The sequence below is a fragment of the Peromyscus maniculatus genome, chromosome 7, assembly GCF_049852395.1.
Source record: "Peromyscus maniculatus bairdii isolate BWxNUB_F1_BW_parent chromosome 7, HU_Pman_BW_mat_3.1, whole genome shotgun sequence".
Lineage (NCBI taxonomy): Eukaryota > Metazoa > Chordata > Mammalia > Rodentia > Cricetidae > Peromyscus > Peromyscus maniculatus.
In genome coordinates, this window is record NC_134858.1 from 52,811,158 (window position 1) to 52,834,145 (window position 22,988).

General features: G+C 37.1%; 1 protein-coding gene across 3 annotated transcripts in view; it reads right to left on the bottom strand.

The window, feature by feature from the left end:
* The window catches only part of Scaper (S-phase cyclin A associated protein in the ER), a 369,576-nt gene that overhangs the window by 176,920 nt on the left and 169,668 nt on the right, over nucleotides 1-22,988 (bottom strand). For all 3 annotated transcript variants that reach the window (XM_016004546.3, XM_006971561.4, XM_076576323.1), the window contains exon 23: nucleotides 16,853-16,979. In XM_016004546.3, the coding sequence (XP_015860032.1) occupies nucleotides 16,853-16,979 (127 nt within the window). The remainder of the gene's footprint in view (nucleotides 1-16,852; nucleotides 16,980-22,988) is intronic.

Sequence of the window (22,988 nt, forward strand, 5' to 3'; positions counted from 1 at the left end):
ATCAGCCTGTGCAAGAGTAATAATCTAAAAAAAAATAAACAACAACGAAAAAATGAAGCCACCTGGGTAATGCATCCTGAATACACTCTCTTCTCTGAATAATCACTATTGTGAGAAAACATCAAGTATTTTCTATGTTTACCACCTATGCATAAACTGTAAAATGTGTGTGTGTGTATGTGTATGAGAGAGAGAGAGAGAGAGAGAGAGAGAGAGAGAGAGAGAGAAACTTGGTTATTTCTTGGATTTTATATTACTGGAATTTAAAAATACATGTTACACACACACACGCACACGCACACACATATTGTTTCTCTATGCATTGTGAAGTATAACTATGCCCAGTGTTATAATATATAGTTTTCATTACTGATAACAATATTCAAGCAATATTATATTATATGAACATCCAACAATTTCTTCTTTTAGCCACTGATGAATATCTGCGGTAGTCTCCAGGTCTGATGCTGTCTTTGAATATCTGTGCTTACAAAATATAGCACGAATGCTCACAACTCTAGTTACTAATAGCAAACTTTTAATCTAATTTTCTTTTGTTCATTTTACATACCAACCACAGATTCCCCCTCTCATCCCTCCTCCAGCTCCCCCCAGCCTCCCTCCCCTGACCCACCATGCATCCCTCCTCCAAAAGAGTAAGGCCTCTCATAGGGAGTCAGAAAAGCTTGATACATTTAGTTGAGGCAGGACCAAGCCCCTCCCCCCTTCATCAAGGGCAAGCAAGGCGTCCTACCATAATAATGGACTCCACAAAGGCAGGATGAGGAACAAGGGAAATACTCCTCTACTGTTAGTGGGAGTGCAAACTTGTACAGTCACTTTGGAAATCAGTATGGTGACTTCTCAGAAAACTGAGAATCAATCTACTTCAAGACCCAGTGATACCACTCTTGGGCATACACCCAAGGAATGCTCAATCACACCACAAGGACACATGCTCAACTATGTTCACAGCAGCATTATTTGTAATAGCCAGAACCTGGAAACAACCTACATACCCCTCAACTGAAGAATGGATAAAGAAAATGTGGTACATATACACAATGGAGTACTACTCAGCTGTAAAATACAATGACATCATGAAATTTGCAGGCAAATGAATGAAACTAGAAAATATCATCCTGAGTGATTTAGAAAGACAAACATGATATGTACTCACTCATAAGTGGATACTAGATGTAAAGCAAAGGATAATTAGCTATAACCCACAGCTTCAGAGAAGCTAGAAAACAAGGAGGACCCTAAGAGGGACGTATAGATCGCCTTGGGAGGGGGAAACATGAGATCTCCATAAATAAGCTGGGGGTGTGGGGGAGCAATAGAGGGGAGGGGATGGGGGATGAAAACACAAGGGATGCCAGGCGGTGGTGGCGCACGCCTTTAATCCCAGCACTCGGGAGGCAGAGGCAGGCGGATCTCTGTGAGTTCGAGGCCAGCCTGGGCTACCAGGTAAGTTCCAGGAAAAGGCACAAAGCTACACAGAGAAACCCTGTCTCGAAAAACCAAAAAAAAAAAAAAAAAAAAAAAAGAAAACATGAGGGAATGAGATAGTGGACCTGGGAGAGGGACGGAGTGGGAGAGCAATGAAAAAGAAATCTTGATAGATAGCAAACTTTTAAAAAGTGATAGTACCAACTATTCAAAAATGTTCCCACCGCTCTACATCTTTTTCAAGACTTGCTATTTTCAGGCACTTGAAATTCTGTCATTCCATGACATGAATCATATTAACAAACTGAGTTCTTAATTTAAATTTTCCTGATTAGTAAAATGGTTGATAATTTGTGTTTATTGGTTATTTGGATTTCTTCTTTTAGAATAGATAATCACTTAACTATTTTCCCTGTTGGTGGCAGTGTTTATTCTCATTGATTTGTAGGGAATTCAGACATAATTTGTTGATTACACATATAAAATTCACCTATGATGCTTCTTTTTATTCTTGTAGATGTTTATTATTGAATGAAAGTTTCTACTCTTAATGGTCAAACTTGCAAAAAAAAAATTCTTTATAAGATGAATTTCTCTGCGTACTCTTGGATGTCCTGGAACTAGCTCTGTAGACCAGGCTGGCCTCAAATTCAGAGCTCTGCCTACCTCTGCTTCCTGAGTGCTGGGTTTAAATGCATCCTATAAAGATTTCTTTTTAATGATAATTCTTAAATCTTTTTGGGGGGGAGTGGTGATAGGTATTGAATTTAGGACCTCACACATGTTAAGTAAGTTGTATATAACTGAGCTACACTACCACCCCCAACCAAGCAAAACTGCAAAGTAAATAGATATTAGTTAACATTATCTTCTAAAAGTTTAGGGTTTTAACATTTGGAATTAATCTTGGATTAAAAGTTAAACTTAAGAATAGGATATAAAAATCATTATAGTAGCATCTTTTCCTTACATCATGTTATTAGCATATATTAATTGTAAAAAAAAAACCAATGGTTTATACCATGACATTTTCATACATGACTAATGTGGATTATCATATGCACATCCCATTCACAACTTCTTCTGTACTCACTCCACCTCCCCCAAATTCTTGTCTTCCAAATTCTGTCCTTTCTATTACCACATTTTTTTTACTCTAGATTTCACATCAGAGAGAACATATAATTTGTCTTTATATGTTTGCATTATTTTTTTTAACATCAGGTTGTTCAGTACTATGAATTCTACAAATGGTATAATTCCATTCTCATTCATGGCATCTGTTGATGGAACCAAGACTGGTTCAATATGGTGGTCACTGTAAACAAGGTCAAGATAGAATGGGTGAGCAGGTTATGTTTACTGCATAGTAATTTGACTTCTTAGGGTATAGCCACAAGGGTAGGATAGGTGGATCATACAGAGTTCTATTTTCATTTCCTTGAGGAGGCTTTCATACTGATTCCTATAGAGGAGGCACTAATTTCCATTTCTATGGAAGCTTTAGAAGAATTTTCTTTTTCCAGTAACCAAAACCTAATCAGCATCTGTTGTTTTTCTCTCAGGATACCTTTCATGTAATGGCAAATCTCAATGGAGGTTTGATTTTCATTTCCCTGATGGTTATGGACAATGAATATTCTCATATATTCCTTGTATTTCTTCTTCTAGCATGTTCATTATTGGTATATACAAGCTCCTGATTTTTGTTTGTTGATTTTGTATCTCTACTGAAACTGCTTATCACATGGGAAATCTGACTTCTTCCTTTCCTACCTTTGTGGTTTTTATTTCTTTTCCTCCCTTTATTGCTTTAAAACTAAAGCACTATACTGAATATTCTGAATATATACTGAATTCAGTGGAGAAAGAACACTGTCTCCTTGATTTTAGAGGAAATGTTTTATTTTTTTCCTTTTAGTATAATTTTGGCAATAAGTTTCCCATATATAACTTTTATGTTGAACACATTTATTCCATCCCTAGTTTATTCAATCTTTTTTTTTTTTTTTTTTTTTTTTTTTTTTTGGTTTTTCGAGACAGGGTTTCTCTGCGAAGCTTTGCGCCTTTCCTGAAGCTCACTTGGTAGCCCAGGCTGGCCTCGAACTCACAGAGATCCGCCTGGCTCTGCCTCCCGAGTGCTGGGATTAAAGGCATGCGCCACCACCGCCCGGCTCAATCTTTTTTTTTTTTTATCATGTTGGACTTTGTCATAAGATTTTTCTACATTATTTGTGTTGCACCATATTAATTTATTTGTTGTATTAAATCATCACTGCATCCCTCGCATGGAATCAACTCCATTATGGCATGATGATCTGGTATTGACTTTGATGTTTTCATTTGGTAAGCTGGCCTATCATTTCAGTAGGCAGTTTAAGGGCTTACTGCTTTGTCGCATGAGTTTGGCAAAACCTCCCTGTTTTAAGAAATAATAGATTATATAACATCATTAATTTTCCTCTTTTAAAAAGATATTGTGTGTATATGGGTGTGTTGCCTGCCTGTGCATCACGTGACTGCTGATGCCTATGGGAGCCAGAAGAGAGCAGATCACTAGGGATGGAGTTACAGACAGCTGTGAGCCAACACATGGATGCTAAAAATCAATCCCAGGTCCTCTGGAAGAACAGCCCGTGCTCTTAACTGCTGAGCCATCTCTCCAGCCCCTGGTGTTAATTTTCTTTAAAAGTTTGGAATTGTTTGGCAGTGAATTTTCTTTGTTGGGAAACTCTTATTACTGTTTCAGTCTTGCTGATCACTGTGCACCTGAATAGGAGGTTTATAATCATTTCATTTGAGTTGATCACATATATTTAGCAATTTATCCATTTTTCTATATTTTCCAACTTACTGGAATGTGACTTTCAAAATATTTCCTAATAATGCTTTGGATTCAGTAATATCCTGTTATAATATCCTCCTTTTGCTCTCTCAATTTACTAATTAGGTGTTTTCCATTTGTATAGTTTGGCTAAGATCTTTCCATTCTTGTTTAATCTTTTAAAGAATCAACTCTTTGTTTCATTTATCTTTTTTATTATATTTTATTCATATCTGTCTCATTCTTTATTATATCTTCCTGTTTCCTAATTTTGAATTTGATTTTTTACAGTACTTTAAGACCCTGAGGTGAACAATTAGGTTATTGGCTGTGTTAGCTATATTTTTTAAGGTACACATTTATAGCTATACATTTCCCTCAGCACTGCTGTCAGTATATTTTGAAGATTCTGAGAAGTTATTCATTTGATTTTAGAATTTTGAAATTTCCCTAATTCTTTCAATGAATCAATTATTAATCTCTAACTCTTTCAATGGGTCATTATAGAATATATTGTTCAATCTTTCTGTGTTTGTCTCTTGAATTTTAATTTTAATTCACTATGCTCTTATAAGATACAAGAAAATATTTCAAATTTTCTGCACTTGTTAAAAGTTGTTTTACGGCCTAAAAGGTAATCAGTGTGGGGGTAGTTCCATGAGGTGTTAAGAGTTTGCATACCCCAGCTAGTATGTGGAATATTCTATAGATGTTCATTAAGGTCATTTATATTTTCCCATTTATTTATCACACACATTAAGTCTAAAGTTTCTTTGTTGAATGTGGAGGTTTGAGAGAAAATGATCTCCAAAGAGAGTGGCACTAATGGGAGGTGTGGTCTTGTTGGACAAAGCATGTCACTGTGGAGATAGGCTTTGAGGTCTCATATGGTCAAGCCATGCCCAGTGAGAAAGACCACTTCCTGTTGTCTCAGAGTCAAGATGTAAGGACTCAGCTCCAGCACCAAGTTTGCCAGCATGTGACCATGTCACACCATGATAATGGACTAAACCTCTGAAAATGTAAGCCACACCAATTAAATGTTTTTCCTTTGTAAGAGTTACCATGGTCATCACATCTCTTTATAGCAAAAGAAACCCTAAGACATGGAGTATAAAATTTTAAGCATTTATTTTGTATGTGCATGCATATATGGGTGGCTGTGTCTATGTCATGACACATGTATGGGGAGGTCAAAGGACAACTTGTATGAGTTTTTGCTTTCTACCATGTGGATCCTAGGGACCAAACTCATTTGCTATGCTTGGTGGCAAGTTCATTGAATTTTTTTTTTTTTGGCTGGGGGTGGGTGTTTCTGGGTGATGTATTGATTGACAAATAGAGTATGGAAATCATATATTTGGACTTACCTGTTCCTTTATGTCCAATGGCATTTGTTTTGTTAAACCAGGCAAATCAATGTTTGATGCACTTAAAACTACTATATTTTGGAGCTGGAGAGATGGCTCATCAGTTAAGAGCACTGATTGCTCTTCCAGAGGACCCGGGTTCAATTCCCAGTACCTACATGGCAGCTTGCTGCTGTCTATAATGCCAGTTTCTAGAAGACTCGACAATCTCACACAGACATACATGCAGGCAAAACACCAATGTACATAAAATAAAATTAAATAAAAATTAAAAAACTATTATATTTTGAAGGTTCTTTTTACTTTATTAATATGTAGTGACCTTTATCAGTTATAAATTTTGATTAAGGTCTGTTTTGTCAGATGTGATTATATGTAGTTGTGCTTGTTTTAGGATTACATTTGTTTGGAATACCATATTATATACTTTCATTTTTAGTCTATGTATGTATTTGCCAGAGAGCTGAGAGTTTCTTGCAGACAGCAAACCAGTATGTCTTGTTTTATAATCTACAATTATCATTCTATTGTGTCCTTTAATTGAAGTATCAGTACTGTGTAAATTGAATGCTATTATGTGTATTAGTTACTGGTCTTGTTGCTGTGACCAAACACCTGACAATTCAACTTAAAGCAAGGATGGTTTATCTTGGTTCACAGTTTCGGGTTACAGTCCAGCATGGTGGGGTCCTCACAGTGGCAGGAGCTTTGATGAGGCAGCTGAACACACTGTCTGTGCAATCAGACAGAGATGAACACTGCTGTTGTTTGCTTTCTCCTTTTTCTGCAGTCGAGGACCCCAGAACTCGGAAAGGTCCCCCCACATTCAGGATGGGTCTTCTCACTTTAATTAACCTAATCTATATAATCCCCCATAGACATGCCCAGAGGCTTGTCTCCTAGGTGATTTTAGATTCTCTCAAACTGACAATCAGTAGTAACTGAAAGACTAACTGAAAAATACATACTAACTTTTCTTTTATTCATCTAGAGGTTTATTGGTTTGAGTTATTAATGTCTGACTCTTTCCTAATTCTCATTTGTTTTTCATTTTTGTCACATTTATTCCTGCCCTCATGTACTCAGGATTGTGTGATTCTTTCTTCCTCATTTGTGTGCACTATCCCTTTAAGTATCTTTTGCTATAGTAGCTGTTTGAATCAGTTGTCATGATTGTTTTAGTTTATACTTATCATGGAAAGTCTATTTCTCCTTCGATTCTAAAGGATAATTTCGCTGGACATCATGGTTTGGTTGGCTGTGACCATGTTTTAGAGCATGGTATCAATATGTGCTCTCCTGGTGTTTCCTTACTGCCGAAAGGCATGATGTTATTCTCTAAGTAACTTGGTACACTTCTCTTGTATATTATATCCTGGTTCTGTTCTTAGGAATTTTAAATATAAAACACCACAAAGAGGCTATTTTCTGGTCATGTGTATTTGGAAATCTAATTTCTTCCTGTACTTAGATGCCCATTTTTTCCCCTAGATTTGGGAAAACTTTAACAATTTTACTCAATAGGTTTTCTTCATTTCAGTATTTTCTTCAATAACCACAGAAAAGAAAATAACAAAAACAATACAAAATAAACTATGAAGGTCATTAACAATGGTAAAAGTAATAATACCAAAAAAAAAAAAAAACCCAAATGTGGGGGACAAAAAGGGGGAAGTAAGGGAGATGAAAAAGAAGAAATATGAAAAGAATATGATGAAGGGGGAAAGAGGAAGAGACCAAAACATTGCAAAATAAAGAAAAAATACATAAAATTAAGCAAAAGTAAGAAAACAAATCAAAATAGAAACACTATACTTCAAAATATAAGGCAGAAATAACACTGAGTATAACAGTAAAAAGAAAAAAGATTTAAAATACATGTGGAGATACTCTCCTTTGGGTCCTCTGACACTATCTACTAGGTGTTGGGGGTAGGGTAGCGGGTCAGAGGTGGAGCTCATTCTGTTCGGTGTTCTCACTATGCAGGCTGCTGCTGTATGCAGGCTGTGAGCTGGGTAGGCCAAAGGTTAGTGTCAGTATCAGAGCTGCATTCACTTCAGAAGCTCCCCTTAACTGTCTATCAAGAACCAGCTGACTCAAAGAGCTTTGTGGTCTGTGGACTAGGAAGGCTCCCTTTGCCCTGGAGGCACCCTGGTTTGTACAATCTAAAAAGAACAAATATTCAAACCAAGAGGTGTCCCATGGGTGCCCCAGAGGGTACAGGAAGCAAAATACTGACTTCTGCAACTTAAAGGCACCAGCATTCGACCTGCCCGTCTCAGTACTTTTAGTAGCTGCCTAGCAGTACATTGTGGGGAGAACAAGCAGAAATGAGTAATTTGCCAAACTTGGGCTCCGAGTTCACAGTCCTGCTCACAGCAAACCACACACAGCAGAAATGTAGCTCTCTCTAGAAGGTGAAATACTAGTCATGGGCATAAAGTTAACAGCCTCCACAGTAATCCACACGTAACAGGGTATGGAATTAACAGTTCCATAGTAATCCACAGGTAATGGTACACAGTTAAACACAGTAATCCACAGGTAACAGGGTATGGAGTTAACAGCCTCCACAGTAATCCACAGGTAACAGGGCAGACAGTTAACAGTTCCATAGTAATCCACAGGTAATGGTATAGAGTTAAACATAGTAATCCACAGGTAATAGGGCTGACAGTTAACAGCTCCATAGTAATCCACAGGTAGCAGGGTGTCTTATGGTTAATATTGCTGTGATGAAACACCATAACCAAAGAAACCTGGGGAGGAAAGGGCTTACACTTCCACAACAGTGTTCATCATCAAAGGAAGTCCAGACAGGAACTCAAGCAGGAAGCTGGGGGCAGGACCTGATGCAGAGGCCATGGAAGGGTGCGGTTTATTGGCTTGTTCCTCATGGCTTGCTCAGCCTGCTTTCTTATAGAACCCAGGCCCATCAATCCAGGGACAGAACCATCCACAGTGGGCTGGGCCCTCCCTCATCAATCACTAATTAAGAAAATGCCTTACAAGTGGATTTTATAAAGGCATTTTCCTCAGTTGAGGTTCCTTCCTTTCAGATAATTTTAGTTTTTGTTTTTTATATTTTATTTATTTATATTTTATGTATGAGTGCTCTGCATGTTTGCTTGCATGCCAGACGGGGGCATCAGATCCTATTATAGATGGTTATGAGCCACCATGTGGATGCTGGGAATTGCACTAAGGACCTCTGGAAGCGCAGTCAGTGCTTTTAACCCCTGAGCCATCTCACCTGCCCCAGATAACTCTAGTTTGTGTGTCAAGTTGACACAAGACTGGCCAGCACATATGGCACAGAGTTACAAGTCCCTGCAGTAGATCACAGGTAACAGGCTCACACCATGGCTACAGAATGTGGAGCCATTGAACACTACTCCCACCAGAGCTCCCATTCCTTACTCTCTCCATTTTCATAGTAGGTCTGCATCACACCATCCCCTTTTCTGAAACTGTCTCAAGGTCATCTTCTACTCATATACTGTGGCTGGATGACTCCCTGAATTGTGGCTGACCTTTGTTGTCAGGTCCCTAAAATAGTTTACAATCTTTCACAAAATGATACCTGACTATATGTCTGTGAGATATTGGATGGGTTGTCAGGGGTAGAGGTAGTAGGGGGGTGTATTTCTAACTTCATTACTATTCTGCCACACAAATGTCACTATCAGGCAAAACCCAGTCATTAGATTTCATCCCCAAGAGGTCAGGATTCCTTTTGCTGTAGGACCAGCAGTCTGTGATTACCAGGACAGTCTGCTGTTACTGAACACTGGAGGCTTTTTTTTTTTTTGCTTGAGGCTATGTCTTCTCCTCTGGAGAACGGGGGTGGAGGTGGGGGTGGTGGGGGCGGTGGAACTGTGGACTATTTCCTACTGGTCTCCGTGCTGCCTATCTGTTTCTCTGTTCTTTTTAGCTATCCTGTTAGCTTTCTCTTGACTCACAATGTTCTCTTCCTCAGATTATAGTTTCTCCTTTTTTATTCTGACTCTTCTAATTCATGGTTGCAAAATGGAAATTCTAATCCACCACCTTACTTCAAAACACTATAATTTTTGAAATTTATTTTTATGTGAATAGTTATTTTTCCTATATGCATGTGAGTGCATCACTTGCATGGCAGACCCTCTGGAACTTGAGTTACACAGGGTTCTGGGAAAGGAACTCGGGTCTTCAAAAAGAGTAGCCAGTGTTCTTAACTGTTGAGACATCTCTCCAGCATTCCAAATGATATACTTTTTAATTACAGCACACATATTGATGCTTTATGATGTTTTCTTTTTCCAAATATTATGTCATATACCCAGAGTACACATGAACAATTAATTCAATTATTTTCTATTCTTTTCTTCCATCTGTGCCTCACTATCGAATTATCTGAATGAATTCAGCATTACAAAATACATATTTTTTTTTATTTTTATCAACATAGTATGCTGGGCATGCTAGCTTAAGCCTTTAGTCCCAGCAGAGGCAGGTGGATCTCTGTGAGTTTGAGATCAGTATGGTCTACACAGCAGCAGGTTCTAGACCAGCCAGGGCTACTTAGTGAGACTCTGTCTTAAGAAAGAAATAAAAATAAAAAGGCAGGGATTGTAAGTATTTATGAGACACTATTTATAGATAATAATGTGTGATGATCAGATCAGGGAAATTAAAAAAATCCATCACCAGGAACATACAGCATTTCTTTCTGTTGGAGCATTCAAAATCCTATTAGCTAATCCAAAATATTCAATTAGTTGTCAAATATAGCTATCCTACCATATCACAAAACATTAAAAGTTATCTCTCCTATCCAGGTGCATCACTGTACCTACTAATAATCCTATCTTTACAGTACTGTTAAAGTAATGATACCAAAGTAAGCTGATTATTATTATTATCCAGATGCATCACTGCACCCACTAGCCATGCTGAATTGTTATAGTAAGTAATGATACTGGGTAAACACATCTTCACACAGTACATTTTAAAAAGTTTTGGTCCTTTTGATTCTTAAAAAAAAAAATCTCCCATTTTAGGGCTGGTGAGATGGTCCTCGGGTTACGGTGCTTACACAGAGCCTGATGAGCTGAGTTTAATCTCTAGGGTCCACATAAGAAAGCCCACCCATAAAAGTTTTCCTCTCATCTTAGTATGCCTGTACATGTACACTGAGTACACATAGTAATAAACATAATTTAAAAATTATTATTTTAATTTTGGAAACTATATTTTAACTTTCACAAAGTGTTTAGATTTTAACTGGGATTTTACTGGATATACAAATCAGTTAAGAGAAAAATTAGAAATAATACTAAATTAAGTTTTACTTCTAGATATTTAATATGCTGTAATTATCAATGTAACTGATTTTTATATTGTCCTAGCATCTAATGGCCTTACTATAAACTTGTCAGTCATAATCATTTTTATGGAATAATCCATGTACAATTCTACCACTAGTTAATAAATATTCTTTTTCTTTCAAAATCTTATAGCTTTTCTTTTTTCTGTTAAATAGTCCTTGAGAAGTATTAGCAGCAGGTACTCCCTTTTTGCTCCCAACTTTAATTTACCTGTATGATTTTGATAATTTTTTTTTGTAGATGTATTTTGTCAGACTGAGGAGATTTCAATTTCATTACGTCATGGTTTACTATGGATCCTTATAATGACTTGATATACAATTTACCAAATGCTTTAAATATATTTCTCAAATGGCCATTTTTTCTTTTGTTAATTTAATTTTCCAGCATTAAGCCAAATGTGAGTATCTTCAATAAATTCAGCTTTGTTCTAAAACACTAGTTTGTCTTATAACATACACACATTTCATGATTCAGTTTGCTAAAATTCTGCTTAGGAATTCTGAATTCAAGTTTGTGAATGATAATGGCTTATAAGTGGATCCTCCCACCCCCTTTATTATGAGTTCAATGGACTTCACTGTGGATCTTAAAACTGTGGGTTGACTTGTAGTTATTAGAACATATGGTGGTATTGTATTTGTACTGAAATGTGATTTTTTTTTGCTTATCATCTTTGTATATTTATAAATACTTGTTTTATATTCCATGGCCATTGACTATATATTTCCATATATACACATAGAATTTAATATAATTTAATTGCAATAATTACAATTAATTTAATTTAATTATAATTACCATTATAGTTATTTAATAATCCATCTAATTTGGGGCTGAAATGTGATTTTAATTGTATGTTAATAAATAAAGTTGCCCGGGGGGTCAGAGCTATTAGCAAGCCATAGGAAAGCAGGGCGGTGGTGGCATAAGCTTATAATCCCAGCACTTGATAGGCAGAGCTATGTAAGTCTCTGTGTGTTCAGAAATACAGCCAGCATTGGAGACACACGCCTTTAAGACCTGGAGGGCTGTACTTACAGGCAGTGACGAGGCAGTCATGTGTTTGGGTTTACAACCAATGAGAAGGCAGAACAGAAAGACTATATGTAGACAAACACACAGGAAGTAGGTCTCTTTCGGAGAGGTAGGACCACTGCAGGAGGAAGGGTAAGGTTTTAGCTCTGAGCTCTGACCTCTTGGCTTTCTCTTTTACATTGGTTCTGTGTTTCTTATTTAATAAGACAGTTGGTTACATCTACAAGAACGTTCTTTCTAACAATTACTTCAAATGTCACTTCTGCCCTATTCTCTTCTTCTAGAGCAGTGGTCCTCAATATGAGAGGTTGCATAGAAGATATTTACATTACAATTCATATTGTAGTAAAATTACAGTTATGAATTATCAATAAAATAATTTTATGGCTGGTTACCACAACATGAGAATCTATAATAAAGGGTCATAATATAAGAAGGTTGAGAACCCCTGCCCTAGAGTATTATACATAAAACTAAAATATTCACTATGTGCCATACCATTTATGTTCTTCTCTAATTTTGTCTTTTTTCCTTCTTCTACAAGCTTGGTCTAGATTCCTTCTTAAGAACTATCTTCTAAGATACTAATTCTCTCTCAATCTGACAATTTTGGTTACTATTTTTATTACTATTATTTTCTATTACTACAATTTTCAAGTCTCAAATGTCCATTTCTCTTAAACATGCTACATGTCTTTAAGAACAAAAGTAATTTACCCTTGTATTTGGTAAGCACAGTTGTGGAGAGTCGGTAAGTCTGCTTATTGTGATTTTTATTTCTGCCATAGTTCTCTTTACATGCCTAATTATTTTACTATGCAATATTCTATTTGAAAACTTTGTTCAAATTACTTGAAATCAAGACTGTTATTATCATTATCCAGAGTAAATTTTACATCTGCTTCTGTTAGACTCATGGGTTACTAGCAATTCAAAATCATTTAGGTCTTTTTGCAGTGATTTGGAATTCCCAAGTCACCTTGGAGAGCTGAGTGCTGGCTCTGCAGTGATAGATGTATCTCCCACCCATCAGCTCTGTTTGAGTACTGTTTAATCTTCTAATTCAAACATGAATTTCCTTCAGTCTTGACCAGTTATATTCCAGGACTTCAAAGATTCTCACTACAAGCTGAACAAAGATGTCAACAGTACTACTGAGTCTCTTGCCCACATCTTCTGAGTCACCAACTGAACTCAGCTCAGGAATTCATTATGTTTCAAAAAATTTAACTCATTTATATCTCGCCTCTCTCTATTGTTACTGTCATCAGTGGGAGATCAGTTCTACTCTGTCACTACTACTAATTTCATTCAAGCTTGTATTTCATTTCTTTAACAGCAGCAAATGTACCTCTCTAGCCCCAGTCAGGGACGGTAATGCCTGTAGTCATGGCTGCTTCTAGCTTGACGCATCATAGCTTGTTTCTGTGCTTGGTTTTCTTTGATATGTTTGTCTGTTTGTCCTTCTCAAATCAACAGACATTATCTGAGGTAGCCAGTGAGATGGCCCAGTGGGTAAAAGCACTTGTGACAAAGCCTAACAACCTGAGTTCCATTTCTGGGACCTATATGGTGGAGAGACCCGACTCCTGCAAGTTGTCCTCTGACCTCCACACCTATGTGCAAATACATAATGCAGTAAAAAAGAAATGATCTGAGGCCTAAGATGAAATAATCTGTATTGATTTTACCACAAAGGATGCCACTTCATCCATCTCAGACCACTTGAAATTTAACTCACCATTTGAAATAACAAAGTGTTGTGAAATGGGGTTGCAAATAACTTTTGGGTTATAATTTTTGTACTGTGCCAAGATATACTGTCGCCATAGTCCCTGACAATAATAAAAGGTTCATTATATGAGAGAGTAGATGGCTATGGAGGGAAAATCTTCTAGTAGACCTCAGACCTCAGCAGCCCTTACACTTTCCATTTCCCCATCAGCTCCCGGGATGGCATGTGCTCATGGGTACTCAGAAGCACAGATTTCTAAGTCGTTTTCCTCTTGCTTTGGCATTACAGTTCTTTAAAGAAAATCCTCCTTTCTCCATGAAAATTTTTTTTGAGAGAGTTGATGCAAATCTTTCAAAGACCAACATCTATTTATACATGTAAGTTACTACATATTTTTAAAAGAATAACACATACAATAAATTTATCCACTGTTCATTTCTAACAGGAGGAGAACCACAAAAGTCTGAGAAGACCTGACAATCCCAGGAATTCTTTACTTCTGATGCTTCTGGGCAAGAGCGATCTTGAGAATAAATTGAAGCTATTAGCTCTAAAGTTCTCAGACCGCAGAAGAACGATCTACAGAAACTATCAAAGCAGAAAGAGAAAACACCAGTAAGGAAAGAAGTCCTCAAATGCGTTCTTCACCATTCTCAGGACGGTGTGCTCAGGAGCCACTGTTCCCACTCTGCCTTCAAATCCTTCCTGGAGTTTTGTTACTCCAGACAGCTTTCCAAACATAAAAGAACAGTTATTTACAATGCCTAGCCCTGAGTTATTACTATCGTCAGCTGGATTACACTGCAATGTCCGTGCAGCTCTACAGAACACAGGTCTCTGGAAAGTCTGTGTGTCTTGGCCAGGTGAAAAGGACTTTAGTCATCAAAGCCGCTGAGGGATCTTTCTGCGGCTCGTTTTACACTCGTAGGTGGTCCTTAAGTGTGTGCTCCAAGGCCAGCTTCACAGCAAGGTTTCTGACACAGGCCATTTAAACTGGGAGCCAGACAACATTTTTCTCTTTTAAATTATATGAAATTAGTGGTATTCTGGTAAATTGCCCCCATTGTGCATTAAATAATCTTATTTAGACATCTACATTAAATATATTTTTTATACAGATTATGCAAACTTTTGTCTTAAAAATTCTTTGAATAATTCAATCTAAAATGCTTTTTTTCTGAGATTAGTTATGACAGTGGTATCTTTAAGCAAATATCCTTTAATTAAATTTCAAAAATGATCAGCATATGGCATTTAGGGTTTGTTTTCTTCTGACATATCAAACTTCTAAATAATCTACTTAGCACATGCTGACAACTACTAATTTATGAGCTCTCCAACACCCTGAAAGGGATATTTTAGAGAGGAACTCACTGTGTGTTTCTGCCACAAGGCAGCACTGAACATGCTGCTGTTGGTTCCCTTGGAAGACTGCACTGTATATGCCAAAGTGCATTTTGGCATAGAGGTTGGTCATTCATATACCTGAGATGCCAGCAATTCCACACTGAAGGCATATGCCCCAACCTACAGCAGTGATTCTCAAAATAAGGTTTTTGGACTAGTATCACCCTCATCTCATGAGAATATATTAGACATTCTTGGGACCCAACCTAAACCTACCAAATCAGAAATCCAATATATGTTTTAACAAGCCCTTAAGTGATTCTGATGTCTGATATAGTACTAACACAACCAAGTACTTTGTAATACAGAAGATGAATGAAAATATTCCAGCTACACTTACAAGACTAATAAAACTAAACAAATATATAGATCTGACCAATAACATAGGTCTATGATATATTTTATAGAAGGCAAACAAGGAAGATTGGTTAGTATATTATTTAAGAAGGAAAAACCTTGTATGACAAAGCAATAAAACTGTTTTTGTTTTGTTTTGTTTTGGTTTTGGTTTTTTGAGACGAGGTTTCTCTGTGCAGCTTTGTGCCTTTCCTGGAACTCACTTGGTAGCCGACTGGCCTCGAACTCACAGAGATCCGCCTGCCTCTGCCTCCCAAGTGCTGGGATTAAAGGCGTGCACCACCACCACCACCACCACCACCACCACCACCACCACCCGGCAATAAAACTGTTTTTAAAACAAGAAAATGATATACCTTTCATTCTCTACAGTTTACCTCAGAGGAAGCAGAGGGATGCATGAGGAAATTATTTCCAGGAACTACAACTATACTGGTAACAACTTATCTCTTATGTGGTAAGGTCACAGGATTTCCAATACCATTTCATTACTATATAATCACGTATCTATCAAATACTGCATAATACATTTTAAATCCAGAAAACAAAAATAAAAATGCTGCTAATAATTATAGCCATTACCTTAAATGAGAAATGAGATCTTATCTAAATGTTAATAAATTATTAAATTGTGATATTGTCATTCAGTTACAAGGAAATGATATAATCACAGTATAATTCCCAAAACAAATTTTAAGAATCACTTAAAAAAAAACTAAAGATATGAGAAAGCATGAAAGTAGCCAGATAATGGGAGTAAATGTACAATACAGAGACTAGAGGAAAAAAACAGGAAATGTTATTAATTGAAATTATGTGGAACTTTGTTTTCTTTATACACTTTAACATTTTTCTTCTCTGTGTAATACTATTTAATTAGAATCATTATGAATTTTAAAGTGTTGCTGAAACAAGTAACTCTTTAAAACTGTCAATTTTCTGTCTAAACTGGGGAGGAAATGGACATTTCACAGATATTTTGTTGAAATTTATAAGGCATATAATTCAAAACTTTGTATTTTCTGCCATAAAAATTGCATGTCTGTATAGATATCACTCCTCATTAAACAATTTCATTTACTTATAGGGGGAAAATCATCACAGAAACCATGGTCCAATTATGATTTCACTAAGAAAATAAAAAAAAAACTTTGAATAACACAAAAAGAACAAAAAATTTAAAATTATCAATTGTTGACTGGCTTTCAACAACACAAAAGAAAGACATAAATTCTGCTGTATTCCGTCATAGTGAGAAATCACAAAGATCAAGGTCAGGCCACAAAGGCTTGTTACATACCTCTTTCTCCAATATTCTAGCAATCTCACCAAGGGTCCGATCCAAAGCTGAAGCCTTATTGTTTACCCACGAGCCACTGTCTTGTACTTGAACTTGTTTTACAAGATCTTTGGCTAATCTTTGAAGCCTTGAATACAAAGGGAGAAAATGCATTAATTATGTATGTATGGGTATATAAATATATATATGAATTTTTTTTTGAGATCCTAAACTTCATTTCTCTAAAACATGTGAAACACAAGTTACTTTCAATATTCTACCTGGAACTTCTCCCGAGAGCAGCCAGGGGAGGCCAACAGACAAGACTGGAGCTCTTCATCTTTAACACCACCCATTTGTTCCCCATCTAATGAAATGACTACCAGACAACATCAGCCTTGGCTGCACTAATAGAAAACATTTTTTCCTTGTGATCCTCAAATTAGAAAAGACTTGAGAGTGGGAGAAAGTGACAGGATCATGATCTGAACATGAGTAGAGAACCTGAGAAGGCTTCACATTCTGATCCAAATCCTCCTGTGAGACTCAGATAAAGAAGCACTGCGAATTCCCTCATTGTTAGTCTTCCCACGGTCCACTTTATAGGCAGTTTAGGCAGTTTGGTATTCCTTTCTAGAACAAGAGTATTCATTTGCTTTCTATTTAGGAATGCCATACATTTTCTAGGCTGTTGATTCCTCAGAGAAGGAGCTGAGGTTAACATCTCATAATAGGCCTCCCTTTGCTTTCCTTTACTTCTTGGTCCAGCCTTCTTTCCTGTTGATTCCCTTGAGCAGTCAATGAGTCACCAGATGGCCTTCCAGATACTCCCCAAGTCTATTCTCCCTCTCTCATCTGTCTTCAAACTTTTCAAGTAGGACAGACTCCACAAGACATAACTACAATCAAATTCTTAAAAAATTGTATTAGACATACCCTCCGTTGTTTCATTCGTTACTTACATTGGACAAGCTCCTCTCTCGTTTATTTTTATGAGCTTATGTTTCATACAGAGAACAGAGGCTAGTAGAAGAAAACCAAGTCTCATCATTGCCTCTAGTCACTCATCTCTTCTGATCTCTCCTATTACAGCCTAGGGAGGTCCTCTCTTCATCAGCAGAGCTAAACCCTCAATACAAACTGCAATGAGGTTCTTCTGGATCTCAATTCCTTTTCTTCCTGTCTTAGTCTTTGAAAACACTCTTCATTTCCTCCTGAAATGCTTTCTCCACTCTCCCATTACACAGGAAATCCCTACATATCTCTCTGATTTTAGCACAGAAGTCACTTTCTGTACTTTGGCTATTTCTTTAATGCACTTACCACAGGCAAATTAAATAATGCGCTGTTTAATGTGTGCTTTTCCCATGAAGAGTTTTCTACAATGACATATATGTTCTTTGTTTGCATATTCCAACATGGTAATTTCTAGCTCCATGTGGTTATTGAGCACATGGAGTATACTAAGCACTGAACACTAAGTTGAATTGAATTTTAAGAGTTTAGTGGTAATGCATGTGAAACTAGAAGCTATTGAATTAAGCAGTGCAAAAGCAAATGTAATTTACATTATATTGCTCAATTGCTATGAGCCATTTGAGTTATCAAAGAAACTTGCTCTAAAAGTGGGGTAATCCCCCCAACTTAGGAAACAAATATGTTTATGCCAAGTGTTTCCCTAAACCCTGGTCTGGGTCAGGTTGGTCCCTATCTCTGTAACAGAGAGGGAAGACAAGAAGCTTAGGGTATTAAAAATACTGTGTCCTCAAGAACAACTAGAAACCAAGACATTTCCAGCAGAGGTGACTGCTGTTCATCCCCTGATATAAAAATGCATACAGTGAGAACATGAAGGCAGATGTTCAGACACAGGAAGCTCATCCATGGAGAAAAGTTCAATCAGGAAGTCTAGGTCACTACTCAAATTTCCCTTTTTTTTTTTTTTTCTGTGTGTTGTGAGCACCAGATTTGACGATGCTATCTGCTGCTATTTGTCCCTTTACTTGAAAGCCTCAACTATGGGGACATCATGCTCTGCCCTGCGACTCTCTTAATTGGAACTCCAGTGGCTCCCTAATCAATTTCTGCTAGAGACTTGTAAGCCCCCAAATTGATGTAACCTTTTGCTTGCTCACTCAACTGAGCTATTCACTTGTCTCTGTTGGATGGACTGAGTAGTCAATTTGTCAATGTTTAGCTATATCTTCTTGTAACATGAATATTAAATGGTCTTATTAATGAATTACATGGAGCCAGGTATAGGGGTAAATTCTGAAAGATCAGAGAGACAGAAGAAGCCACAGCTAACCTCACCTTGCCAACTTCTCAGCTGATTTTGTTTCCTCAAACTGGAAGCTTCTGAGTCCTCATCTGAATGGATCTCAGCTGAACTGCCGCTAAAAGCTATGTGTTTTTCCCAAGACATGAGATCTCAAGTGCTGGGATTAAAGGTGTGTGCTACCACTGCCTAACCACTATGTTTAATGTAGTGGCTGTTTCTGTTCTCTGACCCCTAGATAAGTTTATTGGGGTGCACAATATATAAACCACATCTTCTGCTTCTATTTTCTATTCACTATTTAGTGTTTGCTTGCTATATACTTAATAAACTCACTCATTTAAAATTGAAAGTATGACTGTTGTAGATCATTCTTTGGACTGCACAGAACATACAGTGTCAAGTTCATGAAAGAGGTTCCTTATCTACCACTGAACACATTAGGTGTACAAAAATGTACTCATTAGTTATTTATTGAGTGAATACTGTTGACAAGAAATTTCTTCTTTAATATTAACAATATCTATTAATCTTATAGGCTACAAATTAACTTCATGTATGGACATTCTTTAGTCATCTTAATAACACTGTCACTTCATACTGTGTCTGAAAACTGAGGAACCTAAAGAAGGCTCAGGGAAGTTAGACAACTTTCTCAAGGCCAATCAGCTTCGAAATGTACTATTGGGACTCACACATTTGATCTCCAACTCCATGCCACATTAGTCAACCCAAATAGGGAAGACTGGTTCACAGAGGAGTAACTCCATAAAAGACAATTTTACTTAAAATTTAATCAGGTAAAGTTTAAATATTTGCCAAAGAATACAATAGTAACAACAACTCAAAAAGCAGCAGTGAACTACAGTTTAAGTGTCATCTATCAGTAAGTCATAGAAAGAATATAAACTCTAAAAACCAAAGTATCTATGCTTCAAATCTGGAGCCAGCACACAGCAGGTGTATTACCCCTAGGGATATTATTTCATTTTTCTACATTATAGTTTCTTTATCTTAAAAGCCAGATATCTCTCTCTCTCTCTCTCTCTCTCTCTCTCTCTCTCTCTCTCTCTCTCTCTCTCTCTCTCCCCTCACCTCTCCTCTCCTCTCCTCTCCTCTCCTCTCCTCTCCCCTGCTTTCCTCCTTCTCCCTCATTCTGCCTCCCCAGACTCTTTTAATATCAGAGATTGCACCTAATACCATTCACTACAATAGACAATAAATAAATCATTGTCTAAATCTACTGTAATTACTAAACCTTAACAAGGTCTAGACCAAACAAAAGGAAAAGAGGAATACAAAATATAAAACAATACCAGTAGCATTTCTCTTCTGATCAAGTATGAGACAGACTCGCATCCAACACTAGTTACTGATCTTACCATGTGGAAGAGCTCTAGCAGTAAACTTCACTGTGCAATGGATAAGTAACTACTTTGGCTTTTGGTTGAATAAAGTCTGCCAGTATGTAACTGAATATCCAGCCATAATAACAGAAGCTGGCAGTATTCTTACCAAGAATGATCACATTCCATTGGAAACCAGAAGGACTTAGGGAAGTACAAGGACCATTTTAATTCACAGAATGAAAGGAGCTTATATTTCACTGAGTTAAATCAGTCTGAAGTACATATGAACCTACCTTCAAGGAAGAATGCCAAATCAAGGGGGTACTTGGTAACATGAGCTAAACCCCAGTGCCTTTCCCTGTCACTACTCAAGCGCACAGACAATATAGCCCCTTTCAAGAAAAACAAAACATCAGATTTTGATGGTTATTATCAATAATTATAGAGCACTGCAGAAGTCAAGCTGAAATCTGTATCTTTCCTAAAGTCTACGGACAAAAGCAGCTTAGAGAATGCAGCTTTCAACACAGAAATCGTTATTAGGGTTACTTTTGACAGGTAATCTTTTTTTTTAGCAGAAAGCAAAAGTAGAGAAAGGAATTCCTTGCCTAATGCATGAGAAGCATCTGTTATGTAAACAGCTTTGTGGAGAATGTTAAGAGATGGACATTTTATTCTTAAAATATGAACAAATTTCAACAACTCCAAGCTCAAATTTGTCATTGACAGATGTAAATACAAAACAATCTCTAGGGAATTATATCATTTGTTCACTTAAAAGTATAATATACAACACACGTTGAAGTTGTAACACTTGGGGTGGTAACACTTCCCCCGACAAAACAGAGACTATCTAAAAAGCCCCAGTGGCAAGTATGGGAAACTTCCTTTTGAATTGTTGGTCAGAAGAGTATACAAGAGATTCCCCAAGACTATGTAGGCTGTTGCTGTTGCCAATGGTGCTTTCCAGAAAAAGAAGGTAAGACCCTATTGCTGAAGACACCACAAACTTCAGATACTGTGGATGATCAATCTGGTTTTATGATCTTGGAACCTCTTCCCTGAGGATTAGTTCTCATAATATCAGAATGAGCCATGGAAGTTGCCAAGAGAGAAAAGCATTCAGCACTCCTATCCCAATTAACACCTATGAACCATAACAATGACCAGAATGGCAACGTAGTGCAATAGTGGCACTTACATCCGGGAGGTAACCAACAGCCATTTAACTAGATTTAAGATCTGCTCAATAGGAGGGAATTCATACCTGGAACTCTAAATCTAGCTAACTACTCATGACTGGTGAGGCTGGAACCTAAAGGAGACCCTACCATTGTCATTTTCCTAAACTAGTATAACCTCTAACTGCATTCTAAATAAGTAGCTTAAGTGTAACTCTGTTGTGTGATATTTTGATTGTGTTCTGAAAAATAATGCTTGCTTGGAGTCAGAGGGTGAAGCTAGCAACTAGCTGACCAAAATTAACCATAGATGTTGGAGGACTATAGACAGATAGGAGACAGGAAGTAGTAAGGCGGGGCTGAGAGGAGGATCCTTGCCTTTTTGGAGGAAGAAATGGAAAAGGAAGGAAGTCACTGGTGGCTGCTCCCCTGCTCCTCTGATCTTTCAGGTTCTTATCCCAACATCTGACTCTCAATTTTTATTGGTAGAAAATAACTAGTTAAGGCTTCATAGAACTCAACCCTCATTTTGCTGCTGGTATCTCTTGTTGTGGAAAAAACGACATCATTTTCTGTTTTTAGAGAACTATGCAAACCACACACTTAGATGAGTATGTTGGATGTACCTAATGTTATCAACTGTTCTACTACTAAGCATCTCCTCAATGGGGCAAGCTAGGAATGTATGCATATCACTTTACATTTATACATCTATGTTTATCCATATATATTAGAAAACACACATTTTCATAATCTAATTCAATACCAGAGAGTTTTGCTATTTTTTTCTGGCTATATTAACTGTTCTCTATAGTAGTTAGCAACCTGTCTTTTACCACCCCTAATATATTTACCTATTTAGCCAATTATCCTCCAAAACATATTGTCTGTGTTACTGTATATATGCCATTGTCCACACTAGGGCTTTTATTGCCCATTTGGGGCTCTCTGATGCTTCTCATAAATTTGAGTTTTGACATTGTTTGCCATTGCTTCCCACCTCAACTCCCCATCCCTCAAATGGGCTCTGGCAAACTTTCCTAAGATGTCTTTCCATAGAGAAGCTCCATTCATTCCTATTGGATTACCCTTAGCAGACCATACTGCCCTATTCCATATCAAAGTTTCTACTCCAGACTACTCAAGTGCTGATACCCTATTGTAACATGGTTGCTTCACTTAATGGTTAAAGTACTGGTTTTCTTTTGAAAGAAGGACAATAAACCAGAGTGAGAGAAAAAGTATAATTTTTACATATAATCAGGAATAATTTTAAAGAAAAAAATTTTACATGTACTATTTAGTTACCAAATTCATATAGAAAAGGCAGGAAGAATGTCTGACTCTTT